The sequence below is a fragment of the Rhinatrema bivittatum genome, chromosome 2 (genome assembly GCF_901001135.1).
Source record: "Rhinatrema bivittatum chromosome 2, aRhiBiv1.1, whole genome shotgun sequence".
NCBI lineage: Eukaryota > Metazoa > Chordata > Amphibia > Gymnophiona > Rhinatrematidae > Rhinatrema > Rhinatrema bivittatum.
In genome coordinates, this window is record NC_042616.1 from 709,469,797 (window position 1) to 709,488,844 (window position 19,048).

General features: G+C 42.2%; 1 protein-coding gene across 1 annotated transcript in view; it reads left to right on the plus strand.

The window, feature by feature from the left end:
* The window catches only part of LOC115085554 (neural-cadherin-like), a 256,917-nt gene that overhangs the window by 103,920 nt on the left and 133,949 nt on the right, over window positions 1–19,048 (plus strand). The window contains 2 exon segments of the mRNA XM_029591722.1: window positions 15,244–15,469; window positions 17,601–17,805. Coding sequence (XP_029447582.1) covers window positions 15,244–15,469; window positions 17,601–17,805 — 431 coding nt within the window.

A 19,048-nucleotide genomic window follows, 5' to 3' on the forward strand; every position in this document is an offset into this window, starting at 1 on the left:
GAGCCTGATGGGAATGTGTGTGACTGGGAGCTTGACTTGGGGGGGGGGGGGGGGGGGTGTAGAAACCTGCCTGGTGTGTGTGTGTGTGTGTGTGTGTGTGTGTGTGTGTGTGTGTGTGTGTGTGTGAATAAATGGGAACCTGTCTGGAGTAGGTGTCTTAATGAGAACGTGACTGTTATGTTTTTGTAAGAATGTAAACCCTGGGCTGAGATGAAAGGTGACTCCGCCCACAGGGAGGATCCCTGTGAGCCTCACTGTCAGCAGGCATAGTCTCAGTGGCGTGGGACACAGCTAGAAGTAGAGACTTTTATTATGAAGGAAGGAAAAAGTAATGTCCACAGAGCTGGAGATGTAATAGTACAGTCCTGAGCAATGGGGAATTCACAGATGAGAAGATCCGGTAGTGTCCTGCGGAGCGGGGTACGCCAGAGATCCCCTCTGACGAGTGTAGGCACCTCAGGATCACAGATCCAGAAGTGGCCCGCAGAGCGGGGTATGCTGAGGATGTCTGTACAGTAGATGTTGAAGAACTGGTAGAGATGCCGGAACCCGGAAGTGGCTCCCATAGTTGGTGTGTCGGTACTCTGCAGTGCAGGAAATGCTGAATAGCTTCTACTGAAGGAAAGGCGGCAGTGGCCCGAGACTCTGGGTACACCGTGGGAGATCCTCGGTACAGTTCGTATAGTAGAAGTCAGTAGAGGTACTTAAAAGAGATGGTTCCTGGAGAGAGAGAGAGACCTGAGAAGCAGGTCTAGTAGCAGTCAGGCAGGTAGGCCCTCCGAGGAGCGGATAGCTGGGAAATCAGGGGAGCCCCTGAGGAGCGGGTACTCAGAGCATTAGATGCCAAGACCAAAGTAAGGAACAGGAAGTCCTCAAATGAGATGGATTCAGCAAGACTGAACTCCTTGCTAACTCATAGAAGGCCAAGGGCTGGTCAGGTTAAATACAGTAGCGGGTTGACATCATTGGGAGGGGACACCCCCAAGGTTCCCGCCATGACGTGTACAAAGGAGGCCCTTGCGTGTGAGCGTGCCTAAGTAATTCCAGATCCAAGATGGCGGTCGGCAGCATCCATGCTGTCCCGGCAACGAAGGCGAGGTCAGCGGGGATTCGCAGAGACTGCCATTCTTCCCAGACTTGACGATACAGGGAGAAAAGAGGTGAACATGAGAGGTCGCAGCCGTCTGCGACAGACAGGTATAACAGATGTGTGCGAATAAATGGGAACCTGTCCTGGGGGCTGTGTGTTTGAATAGGAGCCTGCATGGGTGTGTGTGTGAAGAAAGTTTAAGCTGCCTCACTAATGCATGCCATATACAGGATGACTGGAAATGAAAAGTTTTCAGGCATGAAGAGTGGTGAATCATCCTTATTAGTTTTAATTATTGGGTGTCTGTCTCTGCCATTTTGAAATATTTTATTGTTTGGAAAAAAAATTTTAAATTTCCAAACAATAACATTTTGTATGAGCTCTTAATTATTGGATGTTATTCTATTCCTTAGCTCATTGGAAATATTTTTTATAAATATACTTTCTAGTCTCTTTATTCTGTATTTGGTGAGAGTGAGACTGTTGTCTGCAAAAATTCAAACCTTTTTTACTAACCCCTTTGCAATATCAGTTATGAAAATATTGATCAAAACTTGAACCAGGACTAATCCATGAGGCACTCTCCTAGTAACCCTTCTTTCCCTGAAGGGAACTTCATTTAGCACTACTCTCTATTGTCTGTCATGTAAGCAGTTTTTTTGGTTTTTTTTTACTACGGTTTAATAGCACAGAAGAATCACAGCAGTTGCAGAGATAGTGTGCAACAAACTATCAAGTAAGTATGTGGAAGAGTAAATAAACATGACATTCAGATCAATGGCATTAGATCAAATTTCGTCTTTACCATTCTGATGTGGGGCATAGTCTCAGAGCTTCTGTTGGGCTGATTTCCTCAGTTCGAGTGGGCAATTTCGATTATGGGTCTTAGGATTTTAAGGAGGTAGCGTGCCCTCTATATATCACTATCGCCATAATCTTCCCTGCTGCTAAGTCTTAAACCTCTCACAGTAAGGAAAAAGGGATCTTATCCCTAGCATGTGGCTAACTCTTAGAGTCATGAGTTTAGCACTGGGCACGAGAGTCAGCTCTATGCAAAAGACTGAATCCCAGGCTTTCTAGCCCTCAACAATGACGCAAAAGAAAACCACACTTCAAGTCCTAAATTCCCTTTTTTCTTCATGAACAGCTAACATTTGACCATAGCAGTAACAACGGTTTGAAACAGCATTACTTAAGACAGCTCACTGTCTAGGTTCCCAGCCAGTCTCAGTTTTCAGTAAGAGAAAAGTGCAGTTGATGGTCCTGCTAACCCTGGGCTGTATTACACAAATGCAGGGATTCCTACATTAGTGTTTGGGTAATTGCCAGGTTCTTGTGGCCTGGTTTTTGGCCTCTGTTGGAAACAGGATGCTGGGCTTGATGGACCCTTGGTCTGACCCAGCATGGCAATTTCTTATGTTCTTATGTTCATGCTAGAGTTTGCAAGAGATCAGCTAGCATAAGCCTTGCAGCCTTGGCTTCTAGCTAGGTGGCTTGCAGCACAGGTTACAGGCAATTAACGACAGTTTTGAAATGACAATCTTACAGGGTAATTTTAAAATGAGCGCAACTGCACTCGTATACGCACGTATTGGCGCACAAGTGGAGATATGCTTCAATTTTAAATCGTGCACTCACGATATTTTTAAAAATATACCTCACGCAGGTAAGATGCGCCTAATCTTAAGAGATTGCTCGAGACAACATACTTCGTGTGTCTTTCCTAAGACTTTGCTGGCTTTTACGCACATATGTAGGTGGATTTTAAAACATGTTTGCGCAAGTTTTTCCACGTAGTCCACCAGTTTGTCCAGTTAATATCAAGATCTTCAAGACCCCTCTAGTTCTTCATCTTGCACACCCCGCAGTTGACTCAGACTCCTCACCTTGTCCTGTAAGCTCTAAAACTCAAGATCTACAGACTTGCTCCTCATCTGGAGCAGCAGTAAAGTTATGCTGACAACATGCCAATGCGTTCCATGGTCTCCGGTTTTAAAATAAAGAGTTATATACATAACTGTTGGCCCTGCCTCTTTTCTGCCATCTTATTTTTGACACGTGCATGGGTATATGCGCACATACTTCACGTTTTTTTAAAAATCTGTTTTGCTCACATATGTGCATTTTTGCGCAAGTGACATTTTTAAAATCAACCTCTAAGGGTCTCATTTTCTAAAGCTATTGCAGCTTGCGCTAACAGCGCAAGCCTGCAATAGTTTGCGAAGGTAGCGCATGCCTGCGCTGCCTAAATTGGGGCGGAGTCGGCCCCGGAAGAGGAGGAGTCGAGGCGTCACCAGGGCCGACTCCGTGAAGATGCTGCGGACGGCGAAAAGGTAAGGGCCTTTTCGCGTCCTATTTCGCGCCCAATAGCTACACCTTATATGGTGGTGCTATTGGGTGCGAAACCGGCAGCGATTGCACCGCGGCGGTGCGATCGCTCCTGGCTAGCTCAGGACTGCCCCCCTGTGTTGATCCTCTGCCCCCCATTAGCGCAATTTTCTAAAGTATCGCAGGCCTGCGATACTTTAGAAAATGAGGCCCTAAGTTTGTACCTGAGGTTGCAGAGGGTAAAGTGTCTTGCCTAAGGTCACAAGGAGTAGCAGTGGGATTTGAACTCTGGTTTGTAGCTCACTGCTCTAATCACTAGGCTATTCCTCCCTCTTTGTGAATAACGTAGAATGTTAGTTTTGAAAAAAGCACTACTTTTAAGAAAGCCAGAGAGTGACTGCTTTAAAGAGAAATAAATACCAGTAAAGAAAAAAAGAAGATCTTGAGTCAGCTCACTCACTCAAACAGGAGACCCTAATCAAGCCTAAAGCCAATTTCCAACTTAAAATGTTTAAGGTTTTCCACCACCACAGTTCCCTAAAAGCCTAAAGGACAGAATCAAGTATGGTTTAAAAGTGCTGAACTTGAACTGCATCAGGTTTGGGAAGCCCTGCGTTAGGGGTTTCAAAGTACAAATTATTAATCAATTAACACATGTGCAAGCTACAACAGCACTGATTAAGGTAACTTCATTCTAGTATGTTTGTATGGCAATTGCTCAGCCTTCTGGCTGCCCATAATATTGAGCTTGGCTCTCCTCAAACTATGTTCTTAGTCAATATCTTTAAACTTAAAATAAAACAAACTTCTCCTTGAAATTGGCTTTAGGCTTGATTAGGATCTCCTGTTTGAGTGAGTGAGCTGACTCAATCTTCTTTTTTCTTTACTGGTATTTATTTCTCCTTAAAGCAGTCACTCTCTGGCTTTCTTAAAAATAGTGCTTTTTTCAAAACTAACATTCTACAGTGTTTCTATTACATTATTCACAAAGAGGAAGGAATAGCCTAGTGAGCTACAAACCAGAGTTCAAATCCCACTGCTACTCCTTGTGACCTTAGGCAAGACACTTTACCCTCCGCAACCTCAGGTACAAACTTAAAGGTTGATTTTAAAAATGTCACTTGCACAAAAATGCACGTATATGAGCAAAACAGATTTTAAAATACCGTGAAGTATGTGCGCTTATACCCATGCACGTGTGAAAAATAAGATGGCAGAAAAGAGGCAGGGCCAACAGTTATGTATGTAACTCTGTATTTTAAAACCGGAGACCATGGAACGCATTGGCATGTTGTCAGCATAACTTTACTGCTGCTCCAGATGAGGAGCAAGTCTGTAGATCTTGAGTTTTAGGGCTTACAGGAGAAGGTGAGGAGTCTGAGTCAACTGCGGGGTGTGCAAGATGAAGAACTAGAGGGGTCTTGAAGATCTCGATATTAACTGGACAAAGTGGTGGACTACGTGGAAAAACTTGCGCAAACATGTTTTAAAATCCACCTACGTATGTGCGTAAAAGCCAGCAAAGTCTTAGGAAAGACACACGAAGTATGTTGTCTCGAGCAATCTCTTAAGATTAGGCGCGTCTTACCTGCGTGAGGTATATTTTTAAAAATATCGTGAGTGCACGATTTAAAATTGAAGCATATCTCCACTTGTGCGCCAATACGTGCGTATACGAGTGCAGTTGCGCTCATTTTAAAATTACCCTGTAAGATTGTCATTTCAAAACTGTCGTTAATTGCCTGTAACCTGTGCTGCAAGCCACCTAACTAGAAGCCCAGGCTGCAAGGCTTATGCTAGCTGATCTCTTGCAAACTCTAGCATGGAATCCCTGCATTTGTGTAATACAGACCAGGGTTAAATCATCACTCCACATAAGAATAAATATATTATTCAAGATTCCCCGTTAACAAGAAAAGAAAGAGAATCCAAATTTACTGGGTGGTTCTATTATTTTCCTCTCTTTTTTTCTCAGTTGTTCATCCCATGCATACACATACACAACCTGTATCTGTCCTTATCTATATTCCCAACCATGTTCAACACTAGGTCAGGTGGAATGGCATAGAGTCTAACCCAGTCAATCCGTTTGGTGATCACTACTTGGCTACTCAGTTCCGTTATGAGCCTCTTATAATGGACAGTGTCACAATCTTTATTGCCATCTTAATATAGCACAAGTGCCCTTTCTTGATCTAATTTTATGGTCACTCAATTTACCAAACTCTGAGGTCTTTCTCACTGACCTTTAGTTATCAGTCGCCTTCTGTTTTCACATGTTTTGAAGTGGTATGATGTCTGCCCATTGCCAGGCCTCCAATGAACGATTGAACAGATGTCAGCGGAACTGCCAGAACTTCTCTGAGATCCCTTAATGTTCTGGGATGTATCCCATTAGGGCCCATTGCTGCCTTCACTTTTAGTTTTGCTACTTCATGCAAATCCTCTTTTCTGTAAATGGAATTGTATCTACCCCTGCCCATCTATCTGTGGTGCTTTTTCAATGAATACCAAACAAAAGTGTTGAGGAATTCTGCTTTTACTTTGTCATCCTCCTTTTGACCTCTGTTTTATAATCCTACCTCTGCACTTTCTTGTTTCCCCAACAAGGCTGAAAGAAGCCTTGCAATTTAGTTTTACTGCATATCTATGCGTTTTCATTCAGGAAGATCATTACCAGACAGAAATGTAGAGCATGGTGGCAGATAAAGACCATACAGCCCATCTATTTTCTTTCAGCCTGGCCTGAACCCCAAGGGTTTTATGAAGGTTCTGCTTCTCCTTGTTGCTGTTGTCAGAGTTCAAAGGATTTTTTGTTATCTTAACTCAACAATTTATTAGTCAGAGTTTCTTCTTCCAAGATGCTGACCAGGCCAGAGACAAGGTGGTTAAAGTTGTTATGATATCATAGATCAATGGTACTCACTCCCAGCCCTTGAGAGCCGCCAACAGGTCAAGTTTTCACAATATTCCTAATAAATATGCATGAAATGGATGTGCATGCACACTGTTTCTATATACAAATCTATCTCATTCATATTTATTAAGGATATTCTGAAAACCCAAATCATTAGCGACCCTCAGGATTAATTTTCAATTAGAAGAACAGCATCGCTGACACTTCTCAAGATATACATAATCTAGGTTTTTGATTTGTCAAGCACAAAGGCTAATGATAGCTGAAGAAGAGATTGGGACCATGGTAAAGGATATAACATGACCAAAGAGAGGGACGGTTGTAACTGAGTCAGTGTCTAAGAGTATAGGGCTTATGGCTTCGGTAATATGGATGGTTCCCTGGGTCAGATTTTATATGAGATTTCTACAGTTTTACTTCAAAATTGGATTGCTTTGTGGTGGGAGCTTTTCTGTCTGTCAACAGCAAATCCATGCAAAGGGGGGAAACCTTTTGAGATGGTCAGTAATGATCACAGATGCAAGTCAGGACTGGGAGCCATCCTGAATGAACTGTCAATGCAAAAAAAAAAAAAAAGATTAAAAAAAATTCTGTGCACATGAATTTATTAAGATGACAGCAATGTAGAGTGCTTGTCTATATTTCAGAGGACATGTGAAAGAAATGGATGTTAAAGTCAGGTCAGTTGTGGTTATACATGAACAACTGGGGGAAGGAGGAGTCAGGGTTTGTTGAGAGTCCCTCAAACTGCTAAACTGGGTGACTGGAAATCAGATCCCAGGCATGGAGAACAGGAGTTTTTTTAATTATTGAGTGTAATTTGATGATTCCGCTCTTTCAAAATATTTAATTGTTTTGGAGGGTATTAGAACATTTTTTTAATTACTGGATTTTTTTTATTCATCAGATGTTTTGAAATATTTGTGTTTGGGAAATTTTCAATATTTTATTCATTAATTGGTTTGAAATATTCTTTTTATGCATACGATTTTGCTATTATGATTGATGTTTTATATTTCTTGATTTTATTATTTAATGTTTTGTTTTTTTTTAATTCTTTATTTTCCAATTTTGAAAATTTTACCAAGAACATTACATTCTTATACAGAAAAATCAATGTCACAACCACTATCCATTAATTCAGGTATATAATCATATATCATGTTATAAGACATCTAAATTATAAGAAAATGTTTAAAGCAATTAGGGGCAGATCTGAGCAAACATATTAAGTAAACTACAATCACAAAAACATAGATAAACTCACTGAGTATAGCATCTATTACATTTGTTCACACCTAAACTGTGGGAGCTATAATAGGGGTCCGAGCAGCTAGAAATGATCTCAATTGTATAGGATCTAGAAAAACATAATTTTCGTTTAAGTATCTGATGCAGGCCTTGCATGGGTATTTCAGAACAAAACGTGCTCCCAACTTTAATGCTTCAGGACGAAGCCTAAGAAATTCTTTTCTTCGCAACTGAGTGGATTTAACCACATCAGGGTAAATCCAAATGGGGTTTCCATAAAAATTTACTTGTCGGTTCCTAAAAAACAAGCGAAGCACATGATTCCTTTCAGAAAGGAAAGCAAAAGAGACTAACATTGATCTCCGTACATTTATCTGAGCATCTGAAGACATTTCTAACAAATTAGTTACGTCCAGGGATTGTTCTTGTTCTGATATTTGTGTTCTCTGTTGTAAATAATATGCTTTTACGAGCACTGGCAAGGCATTCTCTGGTATCTTAAGAATCTGAATCATATAATTTTTAAACAATTCTATTGGAGAAATTAATCTAATTAAAGGAAAATTCAATATTCTAAGATTGTGTGCCCGTAAAGCATTTTCAACTGACTCTAACCTATTTGCTGTATTAGTTTCAGATATAATCAATTTTGTTTGCTTATTCTCAATTTGAACAAGTCTTTTTTCCACATCGTCAGTCTTTTTTGTATATGTTGTTATCAAATTGTTGTTTGCAGTCGCTTGTTTTTGTATCTCCACAGTTGTTGCTGAGAGTATTTTTATAGAGCTCTCTATGGAGCTAAGCATTGTCCAAATACCCTCAAGAGTCACTACATCAGGTTTAACTGTTAAGGGGGAAAGAGAGAGTAATCTCAAGCGTTCCATCCCCACTTCTTCCACAGTTCCCAAACTCGCCCTTGTACCTGGTATCGATGAAAGGGGGTTAATCTCTGAGGCCAGCGGAGAAGAAGCCATTGCTGGGCTCCCCATTTCACCTCCCTCACCTGGAGACGCCTCCTTCAGCTGTTGTTGTGCGCTGGTACACAAGGCTCCTAATCGCTGACCGCCAGGGTTTTCCTCCAAGGCCATAAACATGGCCACTCCTGCTTCTACCGAAGTAGGGCCAGGTATCTCGCTGTCTCCAGGGTGAGCGGGCTTCCTCGGTGATCCGGGGCTCAGAGTAGTCTCAAAGGTCAAGGGGGAGGGCTCATGCTCCGAAGCGACTCCTCCAGCGACCGAGCCACCCGGAATAGTAGATGCTGCACCGGCGAAAAAACCAGAGATTTGTGGCTGTCGGGGGTCTTCTGCAGGCGAGATAACACTCTCACCCCTCAGTCGGCCCTTTCTTTTCGTATGCGGCATTTCTTCAAAGCGTAAGTAAGTTTACAGAGGAAAATGCCGACAGCTTCCCTCTCCGGCATTTCTCGCTGGAACTATTCAGCGGCCATCTTGCCCCGTTTATTATTTAATGTTTTATGAAGAATGGTACTGTCTCTGTTTTTCCATTGTTGCTCTGCATGTAGAGGCTGACTTGTTGTGGGTTCCAGTTCAGTTCTTCTCAGCACATTTCTATTTATACTTTCTGATGACTTTATTCTGTATTTGGTCAGGGTCTATCTGTGTTCTGTGTATGTGAGCGAGGTGAGCTATTTGCTGGCATGTAATTTCCTTGTAGAGATCTATAGCAGCCCGGTTTCCTAATAAGAATTTTATTGGTGTTCTAGGGCCTGGTGTAATATGTGCGGTGTTGCCTGTTCATAAATAAGATTGTTAGGGTTGTTTTGGTGTGGGAGGTTTACTATATTGTAATGGTAATTCCGTTTATCCATGGCTTTCTGAGGGCCAAGCTCACATCTAATACACATTACAAAGTCTAATTCCATAGGACTTCCAAGTGTCTTTTTTTGCAGAGTTTTCAAGTTGGCACCACAGGAGTGCATGTACATATAATATGCATGTTGTAAGTGATATGTTTTGACCCAGAAGACTGTACTTTTGAATGTTTTTTTTTTCATGTAAAATTTGTTATAAATGCATAATTTAATTGTGTGTATCTGTAAAGGGTGTGGGAGTGGCTTGTGTGCAAGGCTGTAAGGTTTACCTAGGGTACCTGTAACCTGTAGTTACACAATGTTAGGTTCCATATTAGGAGCTACCACCCAGGAAAAAGATCTAGGCATCATAGTGGATAATACTTTAAAATCGTCAGCTCAGTGTGCTGCAGCAGTCAAAAAAGCAAATAGAATGTTAGGAATTATTAGGAAGGGAATGGTTAATAAAACGGAAAATGTCATAATGCCTCTATATCGCTCCATGGTGAGACCACACCTTGAATACTGTATACAATTCTGGTCACCGCATCTCAAAAAAGATATAGTTGCGATGGAGAAGGTACAGAGAAGGGCAACCAAAATGATAAAGGGGATGGAACAGCTTCCCTATGAGGAAAGGCTGAAGAGATTAGGGCTGTTCAGCTTGGAGAAGAGACGGCTGAGGGGGGATATGATAGAGGTCTTTAAGATCATGAGAGGTCTTGAACGAGTAGATGTGACTTGGTTATTTTCACCTTCGAATAATAGAAGGACTAGGGAGCATTCCATGAAGTTAGCAAGTAGCACATTTAAGACTAATCGGAGAAAATTCTTTTTCACTCACTGCACAATAAAGCTCTGGAATTTGTTGCCAGAAGATGTGGTTAGTGCAGTTAGTGTAGCTGGGTTCAAAAAGGTTTGGATAAGTTCTTGGAGGAGAAGTCCATTAATGGCTATTAATCAATTTTACTTAGGGAATAGCCACTGCTATTAATTGCATCAGTAGCATGGGATCTTCTTAGTGTTTGGGTAATTGCCAAGTTCTTGTGGCCTAGTTTTGGCCTCTGTTGGAAACAGGATGCTGGGCTTGATGGACCCTTGGTCTGACCTAGCATGGCAATTTCTTATGTTCTTACCTAATACCCTTCTCTATCAATGGGTTCTTGGGGGGGAGGGCCTCAGTTTTTAAAAATATAGATTGCAGGACAGAACTGGGCTTTATTTGATGGGCCCGGGACAGGCACTGAATGAATGGGGGGGAGGGCCAGCACTAACTTTTCACACAGGGCAGCAAAAAGATTAGCACCAACCCTGACTGTGCTCTGTCCTGTTCCCCTTTATAACTCCTTTCTAACCACTCACAGGCCGATGCAATAAAGTGCGCTCAACCTTGCGCACAGGCTAACCCGTAGTTGGATGCGTGTTTTGGATATGCGATAATAATATCCGATGCAATAAGGGGATTAGAACGTCCAAACAAATGCATAGCTAATAGCGCTCATCACGTGTAAATGCCATGTAGATGAGGCTATTAGCTATTACCCCTCTGATGCAAAAAAATTGCTGTGCACCCAACATGCACTTTGTAACACGGCAAATTTAATGTCAGCCCGGAGCTGGTGTGTCTTGCCGCGTGGCAAGGGCTTAACTAAAAAACAAAAAATACTGCTTTTCTGTGGTTCCTCCTACTTAATATCATTGCGATATTAAGATCTACTCCTTGGCAATGACTCAATTATTTAAAAAAAAATGAAAGGCTTGATGAAAAAAAAAAAGTTTGGGGTACACAATATAGTGCTGCTTACACTATATCCATGGCTGACAGGTGAGCAGAAGACCTGTGCCGAGAATCAAATCCAGGTTCCTCTGCGTGGCAGTGGGCAGTGCTGCTTCTCAACCACTGGACTTGCTTGAAATTTAGTTTTGAACACTTTGATCAATCCAGTGTTTAAACTTTTATCTGCTTCAACATTGTATTTTGTCTCTTAAGACTGTGATTTTGGTCGCTGTTTGCCCTACCAGAAGAGTTGATGAGTGGAAGGCTCTATCTTTATTATTTCCATTCTTCTGTTTTGATTTTTTTTTTTTCCCAGGTTGAGGTTTTGAGAACCATTTCACTTTTCATTCCCAAGGGAAATTTTAGCTTCTAGATAAACTTTAGATTGTTTTGCCTACTTCATGTTCTGTCCCAAAGAATTAAAAAGAAAGACAATTGCATTTGCTAGCATTGAGAGCCCTCAAGTTTTATGTTGTAAAGGTGAAAAATTTTCCTAAAAGAGAGCAGTCGTTGGTGTTAAGTGCAGCAGTATGAAAGGGTAAGCTGGGTTAAAGCCATTTAACTCCTGCCAGGTAAAAAGCTGAATTTAGAAGCATGCAAAGCTATGCATTAAAGAAGTTCCAACATTATTACTAGATCACTGTCTGGATAATTTACAGTGAATGATGAAGAATCTGTAGAACAGATATGCAAGATGTTGACTTTGAAGCACTGGGAAAATGCAAGTGGGTATCCACAGATGCATCCTTTGGTAAAGCAAAAATTCAAGTCGCTTAGGTTTCATTCAGTAAGGTACTACTTTGATATCTCCCAGAGGGCCAGACTGGGGTATTATGATACAGAATATTTTGACTTGCCCTGTCTATTCCTTTTCTATTAGTTCTCCTAATGCTTTTGACCAATCTATTTTGGAGAAGACTGGATGCACGGTTTTTGAACAAGTGCACATCCCTTCTCTTGGGCACTCAATCTAATATTCCAATGAGCTGGGAGCTAAAAGAGATGCCTTAATGGATAATTTATGCGTCCCTAGCACATCCTTACCATCAAACGCCTAGGAGACGTGGCTGTGTGCAGGTAAGGAAAACGGACGCTCAATTTTGAGTCGTGTACAGCCACAGGTTAGGAAAATGGAGGCTCATAAATTGAGCTTCCCTTTTCCTAACCTGACCACTGTCAAGTTTCTTTTTTTTGTTTTTTTTTGTTTTTTTGTTGCAGCTTTCTGTAGTTTCTCCTGCTTAGTATCGCAACAATATATTAAGTAGGAGGAACCACAAAAAACTGTATTTTTTTGCTCTTCTGAGCTTGGCTTGGGGTGCCTCAAAACTTAACGCCAGCTCTGGGCTGGCATTAATTTTGAACATTAAAATGGAGGTACTAGCTAATAGCCTCATCAACATGCATTTGCATGTGATGAGCACTATTAGTTTCATGGAGGGTTGGACACACGTTTTGGATGCGCCAATCCCCTCATAGCATAAGGGGTTGTGGATGCACATCCAAAATGTGCATCTTACTACGGGTTAAACAATAGGGATGTGAATCAGAACTGGAATTGGTTCTGGTTCGGGGACAATCGGGGAATTTTTTTCGTGCGGTCCGATCGTTTGTTTGTTTGTTTTTTTTTATCGGCTGCGCCAGAACCGATAAACAAAAAACCCACCCCGAGCCTTTAAAACACATTCTTTAGCTTCCCCCACCCTCCCGACCCCCCCCCCAAAAAAAAAACTTTTTAAAAGTACCTGGTGGTCCAGTGGGGGTCCTGGGAGCGATCTCCCACTCTCGGGCCGTCGGCTGCCACTAATCAAAATGGTGCCGATGGCCCTTTGCCCTTACCATGTGATAGGGTATCTGTGCCATTGGTCGACCCCGGTCACATGGTAGGAGTACTGGATGGCCCGCGCCATTTTTAAAGATGGCGCTGGCCGACCATTTCGTACGATATTTTCAATCATCAGAAAAACGATTCACATCCCTATTAAACAATACACTTGGCTGAGCGCACTGTATTGCATTGGCCCCTATGTGTTTGGATCCTGTGCTTTCAGATTTGTGAAAGCTTGTCTATTTATAATTGTGTGTGCTATTAATATGTTTCGGTTTTAAGGCTCTGGAAATGTTCTTAACTGGAGAGACTGGGAGCAGAGAGTCAGGTCATGTGGTGAAAGAAAAGTTTTGAAAGATCTGGGGGTCATTGGTTTCAGATGTTTTAAACCTCAAGTCATACCCAGGTGTTTGAACAAGTAGAGCAGGAATTGGCAGATGTAAACCAAAATTCCCATTAAGCAGGAACACTTATCATGGCCACCTAATGATGAACAAAAATAATTTTATTTTCAGTGAAATAACCAGACACAGAAGACTTTTGGGGGGCTATACATACATACAGAGTTACTCCTCCTTGAAATAGAGTAAATTTATTTAGGTTAGAGGCATATGCGCAACGTTCAGGAGACACCAAGAATAGCTTTTAAGGTGTAGGAAGGGGATGGAATTAGGGACCTATATGGATTGTCGGTAGTGAGCCCTCCTACTTCAAAGCATGAATACATTTGCATAGGGCTCAGAAAATTACATAACAAGCACATTTGTAGCATAGCAACAAAATGACTTCAGAGGTATATCTCTAGGTGTTTTCCCATTCACGCAGCTCCAGAAATGTGTAGAACTGAGGCTAAGATGTTCAGAACCGGTAATAACATAGATTAGTGAGTTCCCAGAATAATTTGAAATGTATATGTCACTGGAAGTCATCATTTAAAGCCCAGTTCAGCTCTTTCGTGTGCTTATTAACTGTAAAAGACTGAACTGAGCAATTTTTTTCCTCAATAAACTTGTGCATCTTAGCTTTGTAAATGGTTGGAGTCAGGCCTTTGAGCCCATCCATTTCTTCTAAATGTTCTGAAGATCCTACTGTGTGTGTTTACACTGAGACCCTATCAAGACCAGTAGCAAAACTTGTATATCCACAAAAGAGAGGTTATGGTACCCATATATGTAAGATCTTGCAAGCTCCAGAAGGAAGCTCTTAGGTACAGTGTAAGTATTAAGAACAGTAAATATCAGAGATTGAAATATAACTTAACGGACCCTATCTTAAGAAAGTGCTGTTTTGGTATATGACAGTTCATTTAAACTGCCATACACCAAAATGGCACCCCCCCTGATGAGGAGGAAGGCTCTGGAGTTAATTTACTCTGGCACTTCCCCAGGAGACTTCATCATTTTGGAGAAGAAAGAAGAGGTAGTTGATATTGGAGGCCTGGGCCTAGACCGAGGCTCCAGAGTTGGGACCCGGCCTTCGGGGCTGGCTCCAGTGTAGGGCCTGGTCCTGGGCTCAGGCCTGGGCATCGGAACTTGGCAAAGGGCCTGGGCTGAGGCCCAGGTGTCGGTATTTTCTCTCTGGGCCAGTCCGTAGCATTGGATCCTTGATGGACAAGATAAGTGGGAGCTGGAAGCTCGACCCCAGCAAATGTTTTTGGGCCTGGGCCTTTGCTTGGATCTCAGCCAAGGCCCCGGCATCAGGCCTGGGCCTAGATTGGGACCTCATGTATCACTCAGGCATAGGTTGCAGCCCCTGCATTGGGCTGTAGCCTATGCCTAGACTATGCCTTGGCCTAGGCTAACGTATCAGTGTTGTGCTTGGGCATGGGCCTTGGCCTATTCCCTAGGCAAGACTGCGCCCTCAAGCCTGGGTCTAGGCCCAACGGGTGTCTTGTTTTGTTTTTTTTCAAAACAAAACATGATGATCAATGAAATTTCGTCCAATTTTCAATTGTTTCATTTGAAAATGAAATGAAATAGGAAATTTTGTCATCATTTCTTATTTCTTTTCTAATGAATGCACATCCCTACTACAAAGGCCTCCTCAGGTAATCACCTGAACATTCATTAATGTTAGAGGTATCGCCTCTAATTACTTCATTGGTTTTCTTTTAACTTGAAGAAAAAGCTTTTTCCCAAGTTAGTTATCAGTCTGTATTTCCAGCATAACCAGTACTATTTATTTCCTCCTTTTGCCCAGCATATCTGAGAACCTTTTCTGTTTTTTGTTTTGTGCCGTTTGACAGGTGGGGAACAGTGCTTTGAAGTTGATAAGGATACTGGCATTATCCGTACCTCTGGCTCTGCTTTGATTTGGAATAAGGAATATGTGCTCACTGTTCAAGCCACTAACCAGCGTGGGAACAAAAGTCCATATACATCTGTCTCCATTTTAGCTGGTTTCAGACCGCCTCAGTTCACCAATACATCATACAGTTTGCTTGTTCCTGAAAGCACATTGCAGGGAGAGAAGTAAGTGGAAAACTTCCCAAAATCCAGCACTGTAGAAAGAATGAGTCTGAGGACAAAGCCTGTGTAACCTTCCCTTGGAAAATGTTAGTTAATTTCCAAAGAATTAAGGCAGCAGTATCTGAGGTTGCCTTCACTGTGTGTGGGGGGAAAAAAAGTATAAACCAAAAATATGTAACGTGGTGAGTGGCTATAAAGTTATTTTAATGTTTACAGTGTGTGTAATATGTAAGAAAACCAAACATGAAAATTAAGAAGTCCATATTCAATACCATGTATCTAAGTTTGGACTTAGCCAGCCATATGCTGCCATTTCAATATCCGGCTGCGCTCACTGTCTGGCACTTAGCTGGCTAATTTTTTTCCAGGTAAAAAAGTCAAGGATATTCTCTTAGCATATCCTCCTTCATCAACATGGAAATAGGAAGTTGGTAACTACATGCCAGTCATTCTGACTTTGGTGGTGGCTAAATTAATGGCATCACTACTAAAGAAAAGAATATTGAAGTATCTTGCATCTAGTTGGTTGCAGGATCCGAAACAGCAAGGTTTTTATCAGAGGGAGATCAAGCCAAACAAATCTGATCAATTTCTGAACTTGGGTGACCAAAGAATTAGAACATGATTGAGCCTAGAAGTGCAAAACAGAGTAAAGCGTTTGACACTGCCCCTCAGAAGAAGCTCATAAATAAACTGAGCAACCTAGGGATGGGCCCTAAGATGGTTGACTTGGTTAGAAACAGAGTTTCAATCAGTGGAGCACCTCAAAGATCAGTCCTGGGACCAGTTCTGTTCAATATTTTCATAAATGATGATATAGAATGGTTAGTAGGCAAGGTTTGTATTTTTGCAGGTGATACTAAGATTTGCAATGGAGTCTACGGCAAACTCAAAATGACGAGTGCTCAAGAGCTTGGCAATTAACTTTCAGTGCAAAAAATGTGGAGTTGTACATTTGAGGTGCTGAAATCCAAGAGAGTGTAGATACTGGAGTACACCAAAAAGGAGAGAGACCTTAGGATAATCATATCTGATGATTTCTAGATTACAGATCTGTGCGACAGAGTAGTGGCTAAAGCCAGAAGAATGCATGTGTCCATATGGAGATGTTTGACTAATAGGCAGGAGAAGGCAATAAAGCCTCTAATATAGGTCATTGCTGAGCCCTCATTGGAGACCAATTCTGGAGGCTGTATGTCCAAAGCCATATGGACAGAGTAGAGGCAGTTTAGAAAATTGCCACCAAATGGTGCAGTGTCTGCCAAAATCCCTAAGAAATGAGACTTACAGATTTAAATACGTACACCACAGAGACGGAGCATATGACAGAAATTTGGATATCTCAACGGTATAAATAATGGTCAACAAGCAAACATTTTTTCAGTGGAAAAGAAGTTCTAAAAAGATATGAGACTCAGGAGTAACATTAGGAAATATTTCTTCATAGAAAGAGTGGTGAACATGTGAAAGGAGGTAGTAGAGGCAAAACGGTAACAGAATTCAAGAAAGTCTGGGAAAGCGCAGAGGATCTTTAGTTGCAAAAGTTGAGGTAAAGCCAAAATAACAACTGGGATCTATGGAATTATAATAGGAATTGAAATGGGAAGACTGGATGGGTCTAACTGCTATTACATTTTAACTTTTGCATTTTATGCTTATAAACTTTACAGAAACTTTTAACTCTTGATTCCCCTTCATGAGTAAGTTCAGTATATCCCATCCATTTTCTGAAAGTCCTGACTTCACAGGAAACAAACCATAATGAATGAATAGTGAAAGACTGGACTGTGTTTCAGAAGACCTTTCTGTCATTGACTTGCTCTTTAGCATTGGGCAAGTCACTTATTAAATTTTCCGTGTTAAAACATGCACATCGGGTGCACAGTGATTTTTTGCATTGGGGGGTAATAGCTAATAGCCTCATCTATCTGCATGTACATGTGATGAGTGCTATTAGCTGTGCACTAGTTTGAACATGTGTTTTGGATGTGCTAATCCCCTTATTGCATTGGATGTTAGCCTAATGCATCCAAAATGCATGTCCAAGTGCTCGTTAACCTGTGAGCTAGACTCAGCGCACCGAATTGCATTGGCCTGAATAAGGAAGGAATGAGTAATTCTGTTATCTTTTCAGAGTGGCTGTGGTGGAGGCTATTTCTTTCCTGAGTAAGGCGCTTGCCTATTCTTTGCTGATGAATCCTAGCAGTCTTTTCAGCATTCACCAGGAGAACGGAGAGCTGAGTCTGACACGAGCTGTGGATTACGAGAGCGACCATCACCTCTATCACCTGTTGGTGAAAGCACTGGAAGCTGAGAGTGCCCTCAGCAGTGTAGCCGAGGTATGCAAAATGTCAGGGCATGATTTGCATTGGAGTGTGTCTGTCCTGTCGTGCATTATTTATCCGTGTAGCCTCCTCTTCTGGTATTATCTGAGAAGGCAGTGGCCACACTCGATCCTGGCATTGAGTCCTTTCTCAGTCCTAATGGCCCTGAGGTGTAAAATACCTCCAGGGCCCAAGCTGTAAGGGGGTGAACTTCTTCTGCAGGTGTTATTCAGTCTGTATAGTGTAGGTGGATTTTGGTGCCTCAGAATCTAATCTGGATACTCTGGATGGGAGTTCCAACTTAAGACTTTACTGCTGCAGATCGTCAATAGAAATAATTTAGTAACAAACACATTTACTTCTGGTTACATCCATGTCCCAAAGTTATTCTCCAGAATGCTCCTCTATCTGTGAATGTGTCCCTTGGTCTCTCCCTCCAGGGCTTGGCATGGTAAGTATCCCAGGTGGGCTAGGGGGCTCCTAACAATTTCCTGAGATCCAAATGAAATTAAGATTTTTCCAAACTCACAATCCTCTTCTCTCTTCCCGGGGTAAACTCTGGTTGTGGTCGCCAAATGAACAAAACCTCTTGCTCCCACTTTTCCTCTCCAGATGTTGACTTGAGATATTTCAGAATGAAAAGTTCAGGCAGCAAAGAAAATTAAGCTGTTCTCCCACTCTTGGCTTGAGGAGGCAAAAAAACAGATGTTGTGTCCTCAGCTTGCAGCTCTACTGGAAGGAGAGCGGAGCTGGTGGCCCAGCAGCTTCTAACCTCCTCTCTTCTGCGCTCTCTCTTCAAACAGCTAAGTCTGTAACTTTAACCACCCAGGAGAGACAGGAGCCGGCGGCAAGAGGAGGTTATGAGCACTGGATACTGTCGTCAGGCCACTGGAGGGCGGCCAAGGTTTCAAAGAAGGGGGATGAGAGAGAGTGGCGATGGAAGGTGAGGGAGTCAGGGGAAAAGGATTGGCTTTAAGGATGTGCAAATCCCCTCCCCCCCCCCCCCCCCCCCGGCTATGAGAGGGGTGCCGTTCCTGGTGCTTGCACAGGGTGCTGCCAGAGCTAAAGCCGGCCCCCCTCTCTTACACGTGCTCTGTAAACGGAGCCTTACGTGGCTTCATGTGGACCTCAGCAATTGACGTTGCTGTCCTTCCTTGCAGCCAGTTTCTTCAGAAGAGCAAGGTTTTAAGCCTTCCTATGCCCATTTTTGGGGTCTGTCCTACCCATCACAGAAAGATGCACTCTGCTTATTGGAAAA